Source organism: Labeo rohita, chromosome 14 (assembly GCF_022985175.1).
Source record: "Labeo rohita strain BAU-BD-2019 chromosome 14, IGBB_LRoh.1.0, whole genome shotgun sequence".
Taxonomy (NCBI): Eukaryota; Metazoa; Chordata; class Actinopteri; order Cypriniformes; family Cyprinidae; genus Labeo; species Labeo rohita.
In genome coordinates, this window is record NC_066882.1 from 14,350,370 (window position 1) to 14,368,275 (window position 17,906).

At 33.5% G+C, this 17,906-nt stretch overlaps 2 protein-coding genes across 5 annotated transcripts; one reads left to right on the forward strand and one right to left on the reverse strand.

The window, feature by feature from the left end:
* Positions 1–742: 742 nt before the first annotated feature.
* nitr14b (novel immune-type receptor 14b) lies at positions 743–2,409 on the reverse strand. The gene is made up of 6 exons (XM_051126990.1): positions 2,338–2,409; positions 1,803–2,135; positions 1,520–1,627; positions 1,331–1,438; positions 1,156–1,205; positions 743–868 (listed from the first exon to the last, which is right to left on the reverse strand). The coding sequence occupies exons 1-6, from the start codon at positions 2,381–2,383 to the stop codon at positions 743–745; spliced, it is 771 nt and encodes a 256-aa protein (XP_050982947.1). The 5' UTR covers positions 2,384–2,409.
* Positions 2,410–10,755: 8,346 nt separating this feature from the next.
* nitr13 (novel immune-type receptor 13) lies at positions 10,756–14,602 on the forward strand. 4 transcript variants are annotated; one of them, XM_051128342.1, is made up of 6 exons: positions 10,756–10,824; positions 11,191–11,538; positions 11,771–12,112; positions 12,561–12,677; positions 13,339–13,382; positions 14,207–14,602. In XM_051128342.1, the coding sequence occupies exons 1-6, from the start codon at positions 10,779–10,781 to the stop codon at positions 14,366–14,368; spliced, it is 1,059 nt and encodes a 352-aa protein (XP_050984299.1). In that variant the 5' UTR covers positions 10,756–10,778; the 3' UTR covers positions 14,369–14,602. The 4 variants fall into 4 exon arrangements, 3 of the variants coding, with proteins under 3 accessions (XP_050984299.1, XP_050984298.1, XP_050984300.1); XR_007829123.1 differs by lacking the exon at positions 10,756–10,824 and having other exon boundaries at positions 10,838–11,538; positions 13,287–13,382; positions 14,207–14,310; XM_051128341.1 differs by lacking the exon at positions 10,756–10,824 and having other exon boundaries at positions 10,838–11,538.
* The last annotated feature ends 3,304 nt before the right edge of the window (positions 14,603–17,906 follow it).

Here is a 17,906-nt window from a genome sequence, read left to right on the forward strand (position 1 = left end):
TGAATAAATAAATCTTATTATTTTACTATTTTGGTTAGTTACTGGGCCTATCCTTATTCTTTAAAGCTTATTTTTTCAATTAGATGCATTTAGTTTACCTCAAATTAACCTTTTAAATGTATTTTGACTTTAAAAAAACAATGATTTTTTTTTACCCAGTAGGCTATATATTCATTATTATCAGTATATTTCAGCTTACCGTCCTTTGGAAATTTTACACATACACACACACAGTTTAGTCAGCTATCCTTGTAGGGACTCTCCATAGAAAACCGTATTTTCTATCACCCTACACCAACCCTACAACTAAACCTACCCATCACAGGAAACTTTCTGCATTTTTCCTTTTTCAAAAAAACTGATTCTGTATGATTAATAAGCTTTTGTACCCATGGGGACCTCAATTTAGGTCCTTAGGAGAGAAAGAGAAAGAGAGAGAGACAGAGATTTCCCTTGTCATGACTAGTCTCCATACATAGAAAAAAACAAAACAAAATCCAGACCCATTGTGAGAAGACTGGATTTAAACTACAAAATCAATAGTTAATTAAATTTGCCTATGAGACTTTTAAAATACAATGGTAGATAAATAGATGGACAGGACCAAGAGTACCGTATAATAAAAATGTTGGAGTGGAATAATCACAATAAAATAACCTGATAAATAATAGACTTCATTTATTGAACTCACTATTTTACATTCATTATATACAGCACAACAGGGCAGACAATAACTCTTCTACTAAACATTTAAAGAATCATAAATTACGTTCACACTCTGCTGAGATTTTTCTCTCTGTTCTCCAGATTTAATTTTTTTCTTACTGAATCGCAAGGCTGCATATGTCAAATTCTCATCATCAGTGTCCTGAAAAGAAAAGGTTACCAAAATTATAAAACTGACTTCTTGTATTTGAATTCACCACATTTATAAGTATAAAACAATTATTATAGATATAGGTTATACTTATTCACTTATTAATTTCCAAAAGCAACATGAAAGTAGAAAACAGTAATTAGTAAATACAATTTTGTTGCTGGAGCTGAACAGAACAAAACCCAAGTTTTGCAGTCCAAACTAATCAAAATGACATTTAAAGCATTGCTAAAGATATTTAATTCTCTTTAACACAGACAGCAAATTCATCCTCTTACCTGAGCACTTGACTGCCTTCTCACTTGCTTGTCTTGTCCAGAACCGTGCACTGTATGTACAAGATGCAGAAACAACTATAAGCATTTTCAAAGATAAAAAGATAAAGGAAAAAAAAAAGAAGAAAGAAAAGTAAAAATGCTATCAGACTTACTCAGACTGAGTATTCACACATACCTCTGTTAAAAATAAAACCCACAAGAGCAAAGATTGCAACTCCACAAAGTCCTAAAGCATATGCCAAGCCAAGCACTGCTGGCCAGAGCCTATCTTCAGAAATGTCTTCTGAAATATGCACACATAAATGTTTGGTATTATAAATAAAATTTTAAAGAGTAATGAAATGAAAAAGCAGTGCTTGTTTACCATTTTTCACTTGTTTTGTACTGTTTTCAAAGAATTTTTGTTGACACTCTATGGAGTCATTTAGCTGATCAGATTTTGAGATCTTTGATGTTGAATCTTGTTGACCTACTAAACATAAATAAATAAATAAAATCATTTTAACTCATTGTTTTAAAGATGCATCTGTTTTGTAATTTACAGATGTGCATGATCTTCACAAATAGGTTATAAACACATAATAATGCAAACTTTGTTTTTGAATTAGGACTGACCGTCACTGTGATCATTCATTTTGAAATTTTACCTTTAATGATCAGATGTGTTCCATTTCCAAACTCGATGTACGACGCCTTTGATCCACAATAGTACACTGCTTCATCTGACTGAATGATGCTTGATATTGTCAGATTAGAGGAACTGCTCAATCTCTTGCCCTGGAATCGATCATTTTTGAATTCCCTGTAAAATTTGGGTTCTTGCAATTTATAAAATGCTGACATGACATGAGGTTGTTGCCCTGCAATTTGCTTATACCAAAAAATGTCGTCTTTATCAGAATAACACCGAAGAGTCACAGTGTTGCCAAGTGCCACAGTTATGACTTCATCTGGCTGATCAACCCAAGCTTGTGCAGAACCTGAAAAAATTGATCATATCCACAGGTTAAGACATAAAATGTTCAAACTACTGGATATTCAATATAAATAAATAAATAATCTACAAAATGCTTGCATTGTCTATGAAAATCATGAGCCCAAAAATTAAACAGCAATCATTTATAAAAACTATTTTAAAAGTGATGTTTTAAATAAAACAAATGTAAATAAAATGTGACTTACGCAAAATACAAATAACGGTAACAAATGTCCAAGTCCAAGGAATCATTGTAAAAATAACACAACTTTTTTTCTGCTGACCATTTACTCCATCAAAGAGGACATAGTTTTATTGCAAAGCAGGAGTTCCTTATATACTTCCTGGACTAACCACACAAACTCAGATTAATTATCATTGGTTGAGACACTTAAAGAAAGAGAGAGAGAGAGAGAGAGAGAGAGAGAGAGAGAAAGGAAAAAAAAAAAAAAAAAAAAAAAAAAAAACGGTTTTCTTCACTTTCCAAATATCTTCTGAACTATAAAACAAAGATCTGTCAAATTTTGGGTTACCCACATTCTTGTAACATTAGTAGGTTTTCTTTGTAGGTTATTTTAAAAAAAGATTTTATATTACTTAGAGCTGGATGCAGAATTAGTAGTAATATATCTAGATAACGTGCAGTTAAAATATCACTCCCATTTTCTATCCTAATTATGGCTATTTATATTTATATTAGTGAATAAAAGATTAACATGAGCAACAGGGGCTACACTGCACATATATTCTGTAAATTTACTGCTTAGCATTTGGGGGATCATGCATAAAGTTAAAACTTTCATTTTACAGTGAACCTGTTGCTGCCTGTTACATGCTGGCTTTTGACCAGAGATAAACACTGCATTCCATTCTGAAGGGCTCATCCCTATGCCCTGATCCCTTCGAAGGGTTTACCCTCCTGAGTCAGAGCTTCAAACTGTTCCCCAGAATAAACTTCTGCCTAATTCTGAAGAGACAATTAAGGAGGTGCTGTCATTGCACAAGTAAACCTGTGTAAAGAATCATGGGAGCGAAGTGTACTTCAGTCGTGCCCATCTGAAATCCTTCATTCCGAAGGTTTTTTAAAGTGGCTAGTTTTGAGCACTTCAGTTTGGAACGACCCTTTAGTTGGCAGCCCATGATTGTTCTCACTCTCTGTTCTCACTCTGATGTCCTCCGACTGGATGGAATCAAATTCTGAAGCTAAGAAATTGGAGTCTGTGACCATCATTTTTTCGTGGAATCTGTCAACTCTAATCTGCAAAAATCATGTAGTGTGTTCCAGGCTTTACAAAGCAGCATGTCATATGGTGTGCCTCAATTCACCTACTTACAGTGTTCGAATTGACCTCCCATAAACATTAAGGGACCCCCCATAACACCCAAAAAAAATATGCTTGGGGGGGTCCCCTGGTTTTTCAATAAAATTATAATACTTAAAACTAGTGAAAATTAAAATTAAATGAAAAGATTCGATTGCTGTATTAAATTTAGACCTGTTCGCGTTAAATCAGAGTTTAGAATGCAGTGGCCAATCAGAGGTGTTCAGAACAGTCATTGCTGAAACCTGGAGTTTTGTTCAGATTGATCTCACTAAAGTAAGAGATTTATTTATCATACAGTGTATGGACAGCTTCAGATTCAATCTATCAATTCAGGATACGTGGGCAGAAAAATGTAAATTTATATTATTGCATATAGTTAATCAATATCACACGAAGAGAGCCTTTTCCACAAATGTTTACAAATATTAATTTTATACAACAGTTCAATAAACTAGAAGATGTTATTAAGAGACTTACGTTATAGACACCATATTGCCTATTTTTTTTCTATTTCGCCAAGAAAAATCATTACAAGCACACCCACTGCACTGTTTTGCGTCTCTAAACAACATGACGTTTGTTTCGTTCTTGAATGAATCAACCGTTTAAATCAGGGGTTCTCAACCTTTTGCAAGCTGGGCCCCCCCAAAGCTGGTTCATTGCAGTTGGGGCCCCCACCCCAAAAGGTGGCGGTATTTGCATTGGAAAATCATTACATTTTTACAGTGAAAAACAAAACTTGGAGATATTGCTGTTACAACAATTTATTGTAATTTATTTATTAACAACATAAATGTATTTAAACATGTTTGTGTGTGCGTGGCTGTGTGCGTGCGTGTATTTCACAAAAACTAAAGGAAAGCTTTAAATGTAGCCTATATTCTGACTAGTTTATTCGTTTTATATCAGTGATGCGCGGGTCAATGTATAAACAACCCGAACCCGACCGAAGTTTTCAAATAACCCGCCCGCAACTCGGACCGCAAAAAAAGAAAAAGAAAATATTGTACCCGACCCGCTTCCTGAACCGCATGTTTAATATCTGCGACTGACAGCAGCGATTATATGCGGCTATGCGGTGGAGATGCGTTCACTGTCAAAAATCATTCGGCATTAATTAGGTTATTTTGTCAAAAGAAATGTTCTTGATTACAACAAAAATACAGATTGTTCTTGTTGTGATTTATTTTGTCTTTCCTTTATACAGATTTAAATAGTTTCGTTTTCGAAGTACTCTAAATTATATCAGTGATTCTCCGATGTTAAATATGATCAAGAATTATTTTATTTCGATCTACAGTGTAATAAAAGTTAAGAAAAATATTAGCCTATAGCCCTAAATATATAGATTACAAGCTAATTCCTTTTTTTCTTAACTTTTAACTTCTTCTAAAAATTATCAAGAATATTAAATCAACTCAATAGGCTAAAGAATTTTCTTATACAAACTTAACGAATGCACTTCAAAACGAAGTTTTCATATATAAATTCAGGAATCACGAATATGACAAAATAATATTATTTTTTATATATTAGTTGTATAGCTATAATAGTTGTATCAAATGAATAAGGAAATTATGCCTTGAATTTATTAAGTAATGTTTAATTTCGTTCGTTTCGCTCTCTGGAAATGTAAAGAAAAATACCGTTTTTACTTGGAATTCGTTTTTAATCCCTGGTTTTAAACAAGGATATACATGAGATAATTTATATATTATTGCTTGAATATTTCCTATAAATTACAAAGGTTTAATTGGAATCTTTATTTCAAACGACCCGACCGCCGCGACCCGAATATCATTAAAAATATTTTTGGATGACTCGTAACTGCGGGTAACCGCGGGTGACCGCAAGCACCCGCTCATTTTGGATCAACCCGCGCATCACTGATCAAACAAATGAGCGCCGTTTTCTAAAGTCTATGAGCGCAGCACACACAAATAAACTAAATTGACATACTGCAGTTAAATTTCAAAATGTGGTGTTTTTATATTTATAACATTTGAATACAGTTCAGCAACATACATCACACGACCTGACGACCAAGAGAGCTGACAATTGACCATCACTTAATTTCACCTCACGATTGAAAATGTGACACTGATTTCATATGACAGTTCAACAAACAAGTTAATAATATTAAGTCACTTATATTTTTGATGAAATAATGACTGTTTTGGTCTATTTTAGCAGCGAAAATAGATCCGATGAATCCAAACAAAGATCACGAATTTGCATTTTTTTTTTTTTCTTTTTTCTGTTTTTTTTTGCTCCCATCCTGTAGCCTACTCGCGCCCCCCCGCAAGAGTGTCCCCACCGGTTGAGAACCACTGGTTTAAATGATTCGGTTCAATCGCAATGACTCACTAATGAACTGTGACTTACTGACACCTACTGGCGGTTGTAATTTCACACTTAAAGTACCTTTTCATTTTTTTAATTATTTAAAAAAACCAGCATTTAACGTTTTAGGATTAAAATATTCAAACATTTTTCATGCATTTTTGACTGCAGGTTAAATGCATTCATGTCCTGCATTAAACAGTGTGTAAATACATCTAAATGCGATTTCAGATGCAGAGGTTTTTTCTTTTTTTAGGGGGACCCCCAAGAGCTTTGACACAATTCGAACACTGCCTACTTATACTATGCATGGTTCTATTTATTACGTACTGACACAAAATTCAGATGATTTGTGCTTTGTTGCATCCAGTGTAGACAAGACTGTTGCAGTGCGGCATTACACGACAGCTGGCGTGTCCGGTGTAGACACGTTTTGACAGTAATCAACAGATATTGTCTTATGGTGCGTTCACACCAGACGCGATTAAAGCGTTAAGCGCAAGTGATTTACATGTTAAGTCAATGCAAAAACGCGATAGACATGAGGTGTCGCGAATGACGCGCCGCGAATTGAGCGTTGCAGGCGTTTGAAATTTCTGTTGAAATTTCTGAACTCTGGCGAATATTCGCGCCGCATTAACCAATCGGGAGCTTGCTCTAGTAATGACACGATTACGAGGTAGCGGGCGGAGGCAGAAATCCGAAACAACAATGGCCGACAAAATCATCATCGCTGTATGTGGATACCCAGAGCTGTACGATACATCTTCGTACTTCTATAGAAACAGGAATAAAATGATCTTGCTTGGACGCTTGAACATTTTATGTCTGTTGTGAAGTGAATTTCATGCGCAAATGAAGTGAGTAAACTCAAAATGTTCAAGCGTTCAACTACGTGTGAATAGCACAATTTATTTGTGCAAGTCGTGTCTGGTGTGAACGCACCATTACAATAGCAGGATTGCCAGGTCTTCACAATAAAACCTGCCCAATTGCTACTCAAAACTAGCCCAAAAATATATTTCGAGGGGGGTACCCTGGTAAAAAAAATATTACATTATTGGGGTCGCTTCAACCCACGGACATAAAAAATAACCCACGGCAAAAGTGTTAAAGAAGCCCAATTATGCGGACTTGGCAACAATGTACTATCGGGAGATGAGAAGGTCTAAATTACTTACTATTGGAGAAAGCATAATGGCTAACTTGGATCGCATGTCCCCTAATAACCAATCACATTGCAGCCTTGATGTCATTGAATTTCAGTTGTGCGACACTCGTTTTACGGATATACGTTTCGCCATTTTACGGATACCATAGGAATGAATGGGATCCCGTAAACTGAATCACACTTGTCACAAAAAAATCAGTCACTTCTCTTGTAAAACTGCATTTTTTCGTGGTTTGTATTAAAATAGTTCAATACAAAAGTATTGTTTAGTGTAAAACATGTTGAAGATTAGCAGATAGGCTGTCGATTCATTAAATGATAAGCTGATTCCTCTAACAAGCTCTTTATTCAGAGGAGTAAGGCCTGACCGAAAGCGTTAGTCAGTCATATGCTTTTTTGGCTTTGGTAATCAAAAATGGCCCACAAACAGGGCGGGATGGTTTTTCCTGACAGGAGGATACCATTCGGTAACACAAACATAGTGATCATCATGATATTATCTAAAAAGATGCACTGAAGATGGATACGGAGAGGAGAGAATAGTCATTGCAAGCAGAGAAAAATACTGTGCCACACAGAAGTTATTGTTTGCGATGCTTGAAATACTGGAAGAAAACTGTTGAGTGGGGTTGGGGTTATTATGAATGCATTTCTGGGGAGAACTGACTGTCTTCAGAAAAGTTTTTAAGGCATTTACCCTCGTCTTACGTCTGTAAAATACACGTGTTTATAATACACAAAATACAGTGTTTATAAGGCGTACAGTTATAACCAAGTAATCATAATCAGAAAGAGCTGTGTTTACACACACAAGGAATTTGTCTTGGTGTCAGGAGCTTCCAGTACAGAAAATACAGACATAGTGCAGACACAGATATAATTAAGGTAATAAAACACTAATAATAATAAAGAGTAATAATAAAATATTCATTCAGCCCATCTGATGAATTTAATTTGTGCAGTTGTTTCATGCTGCAGATATTTTTAGGTTTGTTTAAGGTTAGTTTGGCCAGTAACAGGACAAAATAAACAATTAATAAATATAATAATAATAATATAATAATAATAATAACTAAATAAATTGGCGACGAGTATGGAAATCAGCCCATTTGATTGTAATTTTTTTTTTTTTTTACATTTATTACAAAACAAGGTTACAGTCAACAATAAAAACAGTAAGTGTTATTTATTGATTTATTGATTATGGCAAGGCCTGTGAAAATGTTGTGAAAAAGTAAAAAATCTGAACCACTGGCACAGCTGGGTCAATGGAAAATTTCCTTAGCGTTCAACTTGTCAGTACTATCAAAATCAGTATCATAACACTTGTACACAGATCTGTAGAACAAGTAGGTTACATAACGATATTTTAAAATTACAATTAAAAATGTACTTGAGAAGTAAACAGGATGACCTTGAATAGCATAATTGAATAGTTGTGTTAGGATGAGCTGAGCAAGTCTTGCATATGTAATTCCTGGTTTGAGAGTGAGTTCTTGATTAAAAAGGAAGTAATGGATTTTAAAAAATGCATACGAGTTTGAAAAATATACATATGTGAAAGTGAAAATATATGTATATGAGATAAAATGTAGGTATGTAAGAATAAAGTATACATATGCATGGAAGTGTAAATATATGTGCGTGAAAGTCAGAATACAAGTATGTGTTGAAAAGTAGAAGTGTATGAAAGTGCAGAAATATATGTATGTGAAACAAGAATGTATATGTGTGGGAGTTCAAATATATGTATGTGAAAGGAGAAAGTTACGTGTGTGAGAGCACCAGAATGAATTATGGCATATAAAGGATAAAATATACTGGTATTACTGGTATTGTTGTACTCTCTCTCTCTCTCTCTCTCTCTCTCTCTCTCACACACAACACTTTTAATGCCTAAATTGCTTGTTTTTCCATCTTCCACATATGTAGAAATCCTCTGTGTTTCAGTACCCTCATAGCATAGTGTTGGCCTGAGGCAACAAACCAATATCTGTACCCCCAAACTCCCCAAAAATGTGATATAAATAAATAAATAAATAAATAAATAAAGTAAAATAAAATCATGTCATAGAGGGTTAAGAACTGTGTAATTTTTATGTATTTATTTTTTATTTATATTAAAATAGAAGTTAAATGCGTCTAATTATAATAGTTATCCTAGCTTTCAGTGATGCTAACTTGAGGTAATTTTTAAATATAAAATTCCATATTTTTATTCAACCACCTGATTACATTTGATGGAAAAACTTTAGTTCTTCAGAATTTTATAACTAGGCAGTATTTATGATAGTGGGAAAGGATGATGCTTCAGGCGTTTTACCCCACAGACAAGGTTTGAAGAAAAAAAAAAAAAATGTAATTCTGAATTTACAATGTTTTCATTAAATAACATGTACTCCCTAACTTCAGGTCTGAGTATTCTCATATCATACATGACTGTGAAGTTCTGCAAAATAAGCTTTAAAAATGCTTTTTTCTTACTGCTGAAAATTGGAGGAAAGTGACATTCTTGCTATTAATCATAACGAAGCAGAACTCTCACCACATTCCATTACTTTACTCCATGTCCTGTTATTCCGATTCTTTCCATTACTTTTATCATGTCCTTTCACTCCATTTCATATTAACTGTAAATGAGCATGTTCAACTGTTTATGATATTTGACAATGTTCACAAAATTCAGGTGAAAAACAAAACAAAAAAAAAACGGTTTACTGTTACTGTTTCTCCAGGAGAACACAGTTTATGTGATTATGTAAGTGCATGAGCAACATTCTGAATTTATAAAATTGCGCATGTGCGTATTAATAAGTGTACCACCTTTGATGTGTAAACATACAGGACGGGCGAAGGAATATGGAATTTGTATGGACGATGCGAGGGCGTGACGTCCGCAGCACTGACCAGTTAAAGCTGCTTTTTGGTAGCCATGTAAATGTGTGGTTAACCGTCACATTTTCTCTCTGTGCAAATTACCCTCTTTGATGTCCCACCTCTTCCTGTTGTTTTGTTATTTGTCTGTTAGTATTGGGCCTAATTAGGCTCCTTTGGGTCTCCACAACAGCTTTAAGAAAATCAGTTTCTTTTAAATTCTGTTTTGTGCTTTGGCTTGTGTTTTGTTTTTCTCTAATTTATTTACTGCCTTAGTTCAGTCTGCAGGTATGATTTATAGGTGCAGTTTGCAACACATCCCAAAAACATGCACAGAGTCCCAAACCTCTGGCTAGCGACCGTAATAAACTGAGCTAGACAGACAGAGCATGCTTACTTATTGCTTTTAAATAAACACTAGCAAGTGTATTACAAAATTTTTTGAAGTTCAGAAAACATAGTTTGTATTTGTCATGTGGCTTTTATATTTTTATTTGTATTTTTTGACCTGTGACCTATTCTCTTTACTTAATAATTTGATGCAATATTTATGTAGCCTGTATTTAATGTAACTGATCCTTTGTGAATTTGTGACTGTTAGAGCAAACTATCAAGTGTTTCAATTTTACATTGTGATCTTTAAAAAGTTTTTATGAGACTTCACCTTTTCGCTAATGTGCTTTTAAAATTAAGTTTGCAAATTTCATATATCAAAGTGTTTTTTTTGTAGCTGATGTTCACAATGTTTTTTTTTTTCAACAAACTGAGATGTTTCTTTGAGATTATATCCTGACTGTCCTTTAAGCAGACATATGTTTACAAGAAAAGGTTACAGGAAGTCTGTGATGTCACAAAAGGCAAGACAATACAGACGTGTACAGTATAATCTTGCAGTGTTTTTTCAAGGCAAGCAAATCATTAACAGACTGCTGAGATGATGATGGTTATGTGGGTTTCTGTTCTGCTTCTTAGTGAAATGTGTAAGTGTGTAATACATATACTGTATCTAAATGCATTTCTTTAGTAATTTTTTTTTTTACATACAGTAGTAACTGAGTTACCTCAAATTTTCTATTATTTCGTGTTATTTTATACCTGTAGAAAACTTCTTTACATAATTGTTTTGAACATATAATTGATATAAATTTAATGAATGCTATATTTCTCTGTCTGATGCAATACATTTATTCGAAGAATGTATTACCTTAAAACGAATGATTTTTCATTGTTTATGCATATTTATTTACCTATTAACATTTTTTTAAACACTCATAAATTAATTCTGTAACTCAGTATGGGGTTTGTTAGACTTAGATACTTTCATTGTAACTTTTTCCTCCCTACAGACCCAACATATTCTGAGGTTGTTTATCAACCAGATCCAGTGATGATGGTCTCTGTTGGGGAAACTGTCACTCTGCGCTGCTTTTTTCTGATAGATCACAGTGATCCAATTACTTGGTACAAGCAGACTTCTGGGCAACAACCACAAGCTGTTGCAATGGTGCAGAAATTAGCCAAAACTCCTCATTTCTTCAACAACTTTAAACCCTCACATTTTAGCATTGAGACTGACACAGAAAAATGTCATTTAACAATTTCAAATGTCACTTCGTCGGATGAAGCTGTATATTACTGTGGCTGGAGAAGGTATGAAACTCACTTCGCTGGAGGCACATATTTGGCTTTAAAAGGTTTGTCTTTTATCCTTGAGTAGTAAATGTATTGGAAAAAAAAAATCTGCAGTAAACTAATGCATTTGGAAACTGGAATTCTACATGGGTAAATTTTTGATTACGTATGATTATTTGCAAAATTATAGTCCACATTATTTTATATACTTTAAAATAAGATTTTTGCTTGAACATGAAACCTTGTATATTGTAGATATAGTCCTCAGCGTAAATTGTCTCCATGTCTGTTTAGACTCACAAAACAACCCATATGAATCCAAGGTGTCTGTTCTTCAGCATCCCGAATCAGAGCCTGTCCAGTTTGGAGACACAGTGAACCTGCGGTGCTCTGTGTTGTATGAAAACAGCACCACAGATATCAGAATGTTCTGGTTCAGATCTGATCCAGGAAAAACTGTTCCAGAAATCCTTTACACTCATAATCAGTCTAATCAGTGTGAGAGTGATTCTACACGGACCTGCACATTCAAACTGTCCAAGAACATTAGCAGCCAAATAGACACTGACACGTACTACTGCGCCGTAGTCATCTGCGGAAAGATTTTCTTTGGGAATGGGACAAAAATAAATATGGGTAAGTGCCTAATGATGTTCTTCTCGAGCTTTTTAATATTTTGTAAGAAACGAAAATAACTTTTTCAGGTAATACTTTATTTTAAGGTGTCAGGTGTTATTACATTAACAATTAATTATGCATAATTACATGCAAGTAACCCTATAAGTCAAACCCGAATCCTAACCCTAAAAATATAAGTACATGTAGTTAATGAAGTGCAACCATTTTTCATCATAAATGGTTGAGTTGCTAATTTAAAATAGTTATTTCTGTATGTGTTCTTTGATGGAGAAAACATCTTTGTTGTATAAAACAGACAAAACAAAGCTTTTCATATTTGCTAAATATTGGAAATGTTTAAATTTTAAGACTTTTAAATGTTTAATATAACTGATAAATGTACATCTCTTTAACTGACACAGTACATTCACATGCACATAATGTGTTTTATGTTACTGTCCTGCAGTAAAGACAGTGGATCCTCTGGTGATTATCTTGAGTGTTTTATTGGGTATTTGTGTGGTTGTGATCACTGCTCAAGCTGTTTTAAACCATAAAAAGGAAAGATGCTACAACAACAAAGGTGAGCGCTTTGATCTAGTTTGTCTTTTTAAAAAACGGGGGTTTAAATGAAAATCACTCTCTTTGTGGGTAATATAAATTATATTAAATTAATGTAAAACACACTTGCAAAAAATTTAAGAAATGAAATGACCTATTAAAATCTATGTGGGAATATATACCTTTTTTACTTACCTCCCTAGTGAAAAATAAATATACTAAATTGTATTTGAAGGCTAAGCATACTACAGATACTTAGTATACAAAAAGTCTATTTGTAAATGCTAAATTAGAACAACTAATTTTGTACTTAATGTACTTTAATTATGTAGAAGTAGTGCTGAAGTCCAATATATATATACTGAAGTATATTTGATTGTGTTAAAGTGGAACTATTGCAAGTATACTTTAGGTACAGTTTAAAAATCTTGCATTTAAAGGCCGATTATTTAAAGATCATACAATCCTCATCAATAGTGACATTATAAAACATTTTAGAGTGTTACAGCAGTGTTAGAAATAAAGTTTAATTATAATTTTTATATCATCTTGAGCAATATGTCAGTAAACATGTTATTAGATTTGAACTATACTAAATAAATGTATTTCAACTATATTATTTTTTTCCTAGGACTGACAAAACAGTTTTTATAAGGCTTCCATTTTTTTTTTCTTTCAACCAGAAAAAAGGCTACAAGACATTGAAAAAGAACATCCCTCCAATAAGGTGTGCGTCATAAACTAATTTCAATTAATTCATAGTGTTTTATGAATTTTTTACAGATAACACAGCCCTGCATCTTGGAAAAAACACACAATCTGCTGATTTGCAAAAAAGATAGTAATATTAAAAGAAAGTAATATTACCTACTTTGATGATGCCGAATTTACAACTTATAATCTGTGAAAGAGTGGAAAAGTATGTTCCAGTGCTTCATTTAATGTCAAAAAACTTCTAAACACAAGTTTATAAATAAGCTTCTTCACAAAATCTGTGCATTTTCTGTTGCTGCTTGGATGTGGTAAAAAAAAAGAAAGAAAAAAGAACATAATTCTAACCTTGAAACCTTGAGGTTAAGCATAAAATTGTCTTAAAATCTGCTGGGAATTAAACAAATATCTTAAAACTGAAATCATGTCTTTGTGGCAGTTTTTCTGGTAATTAAAAGCTACTACAAGTCCTCTTCAACTTACGAATAGTTGCCAAACACAAAAATGGAATAAAATGCACATCATATTTTGTGAGAAAGTGTGATGTGCTAGAACAAAACATGCACTATTTTTGGAATCAGCACCCCAAAATTATTATGAAACAAGTATTGGATTTCATTTAGCAAATATGATGCAGGGCGGTGTAATTTGTAATTTATAATTCAATTTTTCACTTTTATCTTAGTCCATTATTTAATTTAATTTTTAAATTCTTACATTCTATTCTTAAAGTGTACATTTAGTATTAAACTACATGAAATATAATATAAATTTTTTTTTATGTTTTCTTATATTTTCTTTTAACTCCATATTTCTGTCTGTCATGTGTTACTCTCATAGGATCATGATGCAGTGGAGTTGAGTTATGCTGCTTTGAATTTTAAGGAGGGCAAAAACAGAAGAGTGCGAAAAAAGGGGGAAACACCTCAAGACAGTGTGTACAGCCAAATCAATGACCCCAGTGAGACTGACCATAGTGTAGCTGTGTACAGAAGTGTATAGAATCTATTCGACAGTAAATTTAACTTGTGCTACACTTGCTTTGTATATTGATTTGTGTGATTTATTTACTAGCTAACTGTGTCTTTTTGCAAATTCCACTACTGCATCTAATTTTGTAATAGAATTGTATACATAACATATTTGAATTACAACAATTGTGATTACATTTCTTTATTCCAACAACAAAATTCATTTTGCGAATCCTTTTAAATGGAACATAAAAAGTTGCCAAGGCTCATTTATTCACATTATAGATTCTACTGAGCAAACAACGTTGAATTGTCAAAGCATATACAGTTCTTATACAGTAATTGCAGAGAATATGTTATATTAAAGAAATATGGACAATTTTTCCTCTTTTTTTGACGAAGATGTTTCATTCTTGACTGATCTTCATTTATTGGGCATCACTGTCCCCTCAGGTTTTGGTCTTGATTAGCATCAAAAACTGGATGTATGAACCTGTTTAAAATAAAGAAAAATAAATAAATCCATAATAAATAAAGAAAAAAGAAGAAGAAGAAAAAGAGAAACAAAAATATATATTGGCCACATTTTTAGATTTTCATCTGTTAAAATGAAAGCTCTTAGTCTGCTGTGATTTTAAGTGATTTTGCAGTGATTAAAAGAACTTCAAACATAAATTTGAAAAACAAAACAATTACTTTACCTTAGCATCAGACATTTCAATAAGAACAGGAATGTGTCCTTCATGACACTTGCAAGAAATGGAAGAAACTGGAGATAACGCTATAAAAAAGATACAAAATAATTTAGTTAACAGTGATTTAGGATTGCCTTTCTAATTAATGTAAATCAACAGTTATTTTAAATGGCCATTACTTGCAAATATAAGTTTTACTCTAAGCATGATCATTGAGATAAACAGTTGTATACAGTACCTATTCTTATCAAACATCATTGCTTTTTCTACTATGTTTAATGTGAGCTTTGTAAATCTGGTCAATTTATAGAAGTGCAGAAGAGCATTAAAAGGATATATGTAAAAAAATAATACAAAATATAGCAAAACAGACCCTTTTGTTTTTTAAGCCTAATGCGAAGACATATAATCCACACGGCACATATTCCAATAATGTTGCACTGAATGATGACAACTGGGAAAAGATAATCTCTCTCTGTTGGACTTAAAGCTGAAAAACAATCAGAAGAGTGCAATTAATATTCATTTTATGACGCTTACATGCACACTGACATGCATCAAATAGATCTGATTTACTTTTCATATGAATAAACTGACAAGCTCAGTAGTACAAACACAGGCAATTCATGTCAGCAGTTGTTTTTGTTTAAAAATCTGAAATTTCACTTCAGCTAAAAGCAAAAAAAAAAAACCCCAAAAAAAAAACAAGAACTCACCTTTAGAGTTAAAGGATGAAAGATTCACTGCCAAAAATACTCCATTTGCAAACTCAATATCAAAGAAAATTTCCACTCCACAGTAATAGACCGCCTCGTCCCAGTGACTAATGTTAATGATACTAAGAGAAAGTGTTTTCTTCGACCTGCTGATATTGAAGCGAGTGTTCATATAGCCTTTGTGAAAAATGGGATCAGCAACAACTCCCGCCTTAACTACAGCAAATGGCTGCTGGCCCTTGATTTGCTTGTACCAAAACATGTCATACATGGTGTAGTTTTCTCCAAAAAAAGCACCGCAGAGTCACATTGGCACCAGGGTCAACTGTGATAACAGACTCAGGCTGATGAAAAACCTCGCAGTGAGTAAAATCTGAAACAAACAAATGCACTTTAAAAAAAACATTCACACAAGGTTTACAAGCATACGAAAAAAGAAGCCACTGACTTAAAATGCATAATGATATTTTTCAGTTTTAAAAGTCTCTTGCTTCTGTCCAAACTAAAATATTTTGGCATGCTGAAATGTCACTTACATATATTAAGTATCACAAATGCCTGGACAATCTGGACAAACATCATTTGTAGCACCATAACAGATCTGAGACATAGTATAACACATGCATTTGCTGCTGTGAGCTTCCTGTTCCTTCTGTATCAGATCTTTTACCAGACATTGGTGATTAGTTAAGGTGTGATGGAGGTGGGTATGTGAAACCACAACTTTCCATTGAACTATGCATCTGTTGCTGTTTATTCTTAAATCTAAAATAAGAATGGCACAGCAGGAGAAAAATGAATTTAAATGTAATTTAAAATTAAAGTGAGCCCAGTTGCCTCATTGAGAATCAACAACGGCTGACACACCACCATCACATATTAAAACACGTCTTTGTATAAAAAAAAGTGTAGTGTGTGTTGTAGGTCCTGATAAAAAGTCCATGATATTTTTAGGAATGGTGTGAAGAAAAAAAAGCATATTGTTCTTTTTTTCTGTTATATGTGCACACATAGCTGTGTGCTGTCCATAGTGAAAGAGAAAGTAAATGTGTAAGACTAGGAAGGCCTTTCGTCTTGACTGGTTTTATTCTGGCCTGCTGGTAATGCATACGCTAACACCGTCTGTCATGTGTCAGGCAGTTCTGTGGTCAAGCATGCAAATCCAGCAGCATCAAACAACACAGACATAAGAGGAGCCGCTGTCTGAGCTTCAGAAGGCTGTGATGTTTATCTGATGTGGCAGATCTTTCTGTGTTCAGTGGCGAAATAATTTTACAAGTCATCTGAAAATACTCAGGAAATTTGATCGAGCACAGAAAGTGTTAACTGCATTTTAGCAGCTTATAACTATTTAGTGTAATACTCACTTTAAATATATTTTTGCAGATTAATATTATACGAATAGCCTCATTATATTTAATTCGTTTTTCAACCACTTTTAATTTAGTGGGTTTTGCTGCCCTCATAAGTTGAACTCTGAGATTGCAGGTAATGACAACCCTTATGCAGTAAAAGAGTTAGTTCACACAAAAATGACAATTCTGTCATCAATTACTCATCCTCAAGTCGTTCCAAAACCTTAAGACCTTCGTTTATCTTTGGAACACAAATTAAAGCAGAGGTTCACTTCCAGAGCAAAAATTTACAGATAATTTACTCACCCCCTTGTCATCCAATATGTTCAGGAATGTTCTTTCTTCAGTCACATGGGCGTCGCTAGGCCATTTTTAAGGGGGCTTTAAGCGCGTTCTTCTTTTTCAATCCGCAAACCGCAGCGGCGCAGAGTGAGGAACACAGGACAAGGTGTGTTTATCAATAGATTGTTATAATATCTGCATCTGTGCGGTTCATTGTCTTAAAAGGAGCAATCGGTTCCCCATCTACTGTAGTTTTGAGAAGGGTTTTCCTGCACAACCGGAGGCTGCAGTTTCAGGACTGCATTTCTAGGACCCTATAGTTTTTTTTTTTTTTTTTGTATTATTTTATTTATTTATTGTATTTATGTATGTATTATTTTAATAGTGCTTGCTATTATGCATGTTATTATATTTTAAAGAAATATATAGTTGGTTAATTGTATACACTTAATTATTGTCCTAACCAACTCCTAACCCTTAACATTGGAAATATTTAACCTAATTTATTTCAATATATTCTA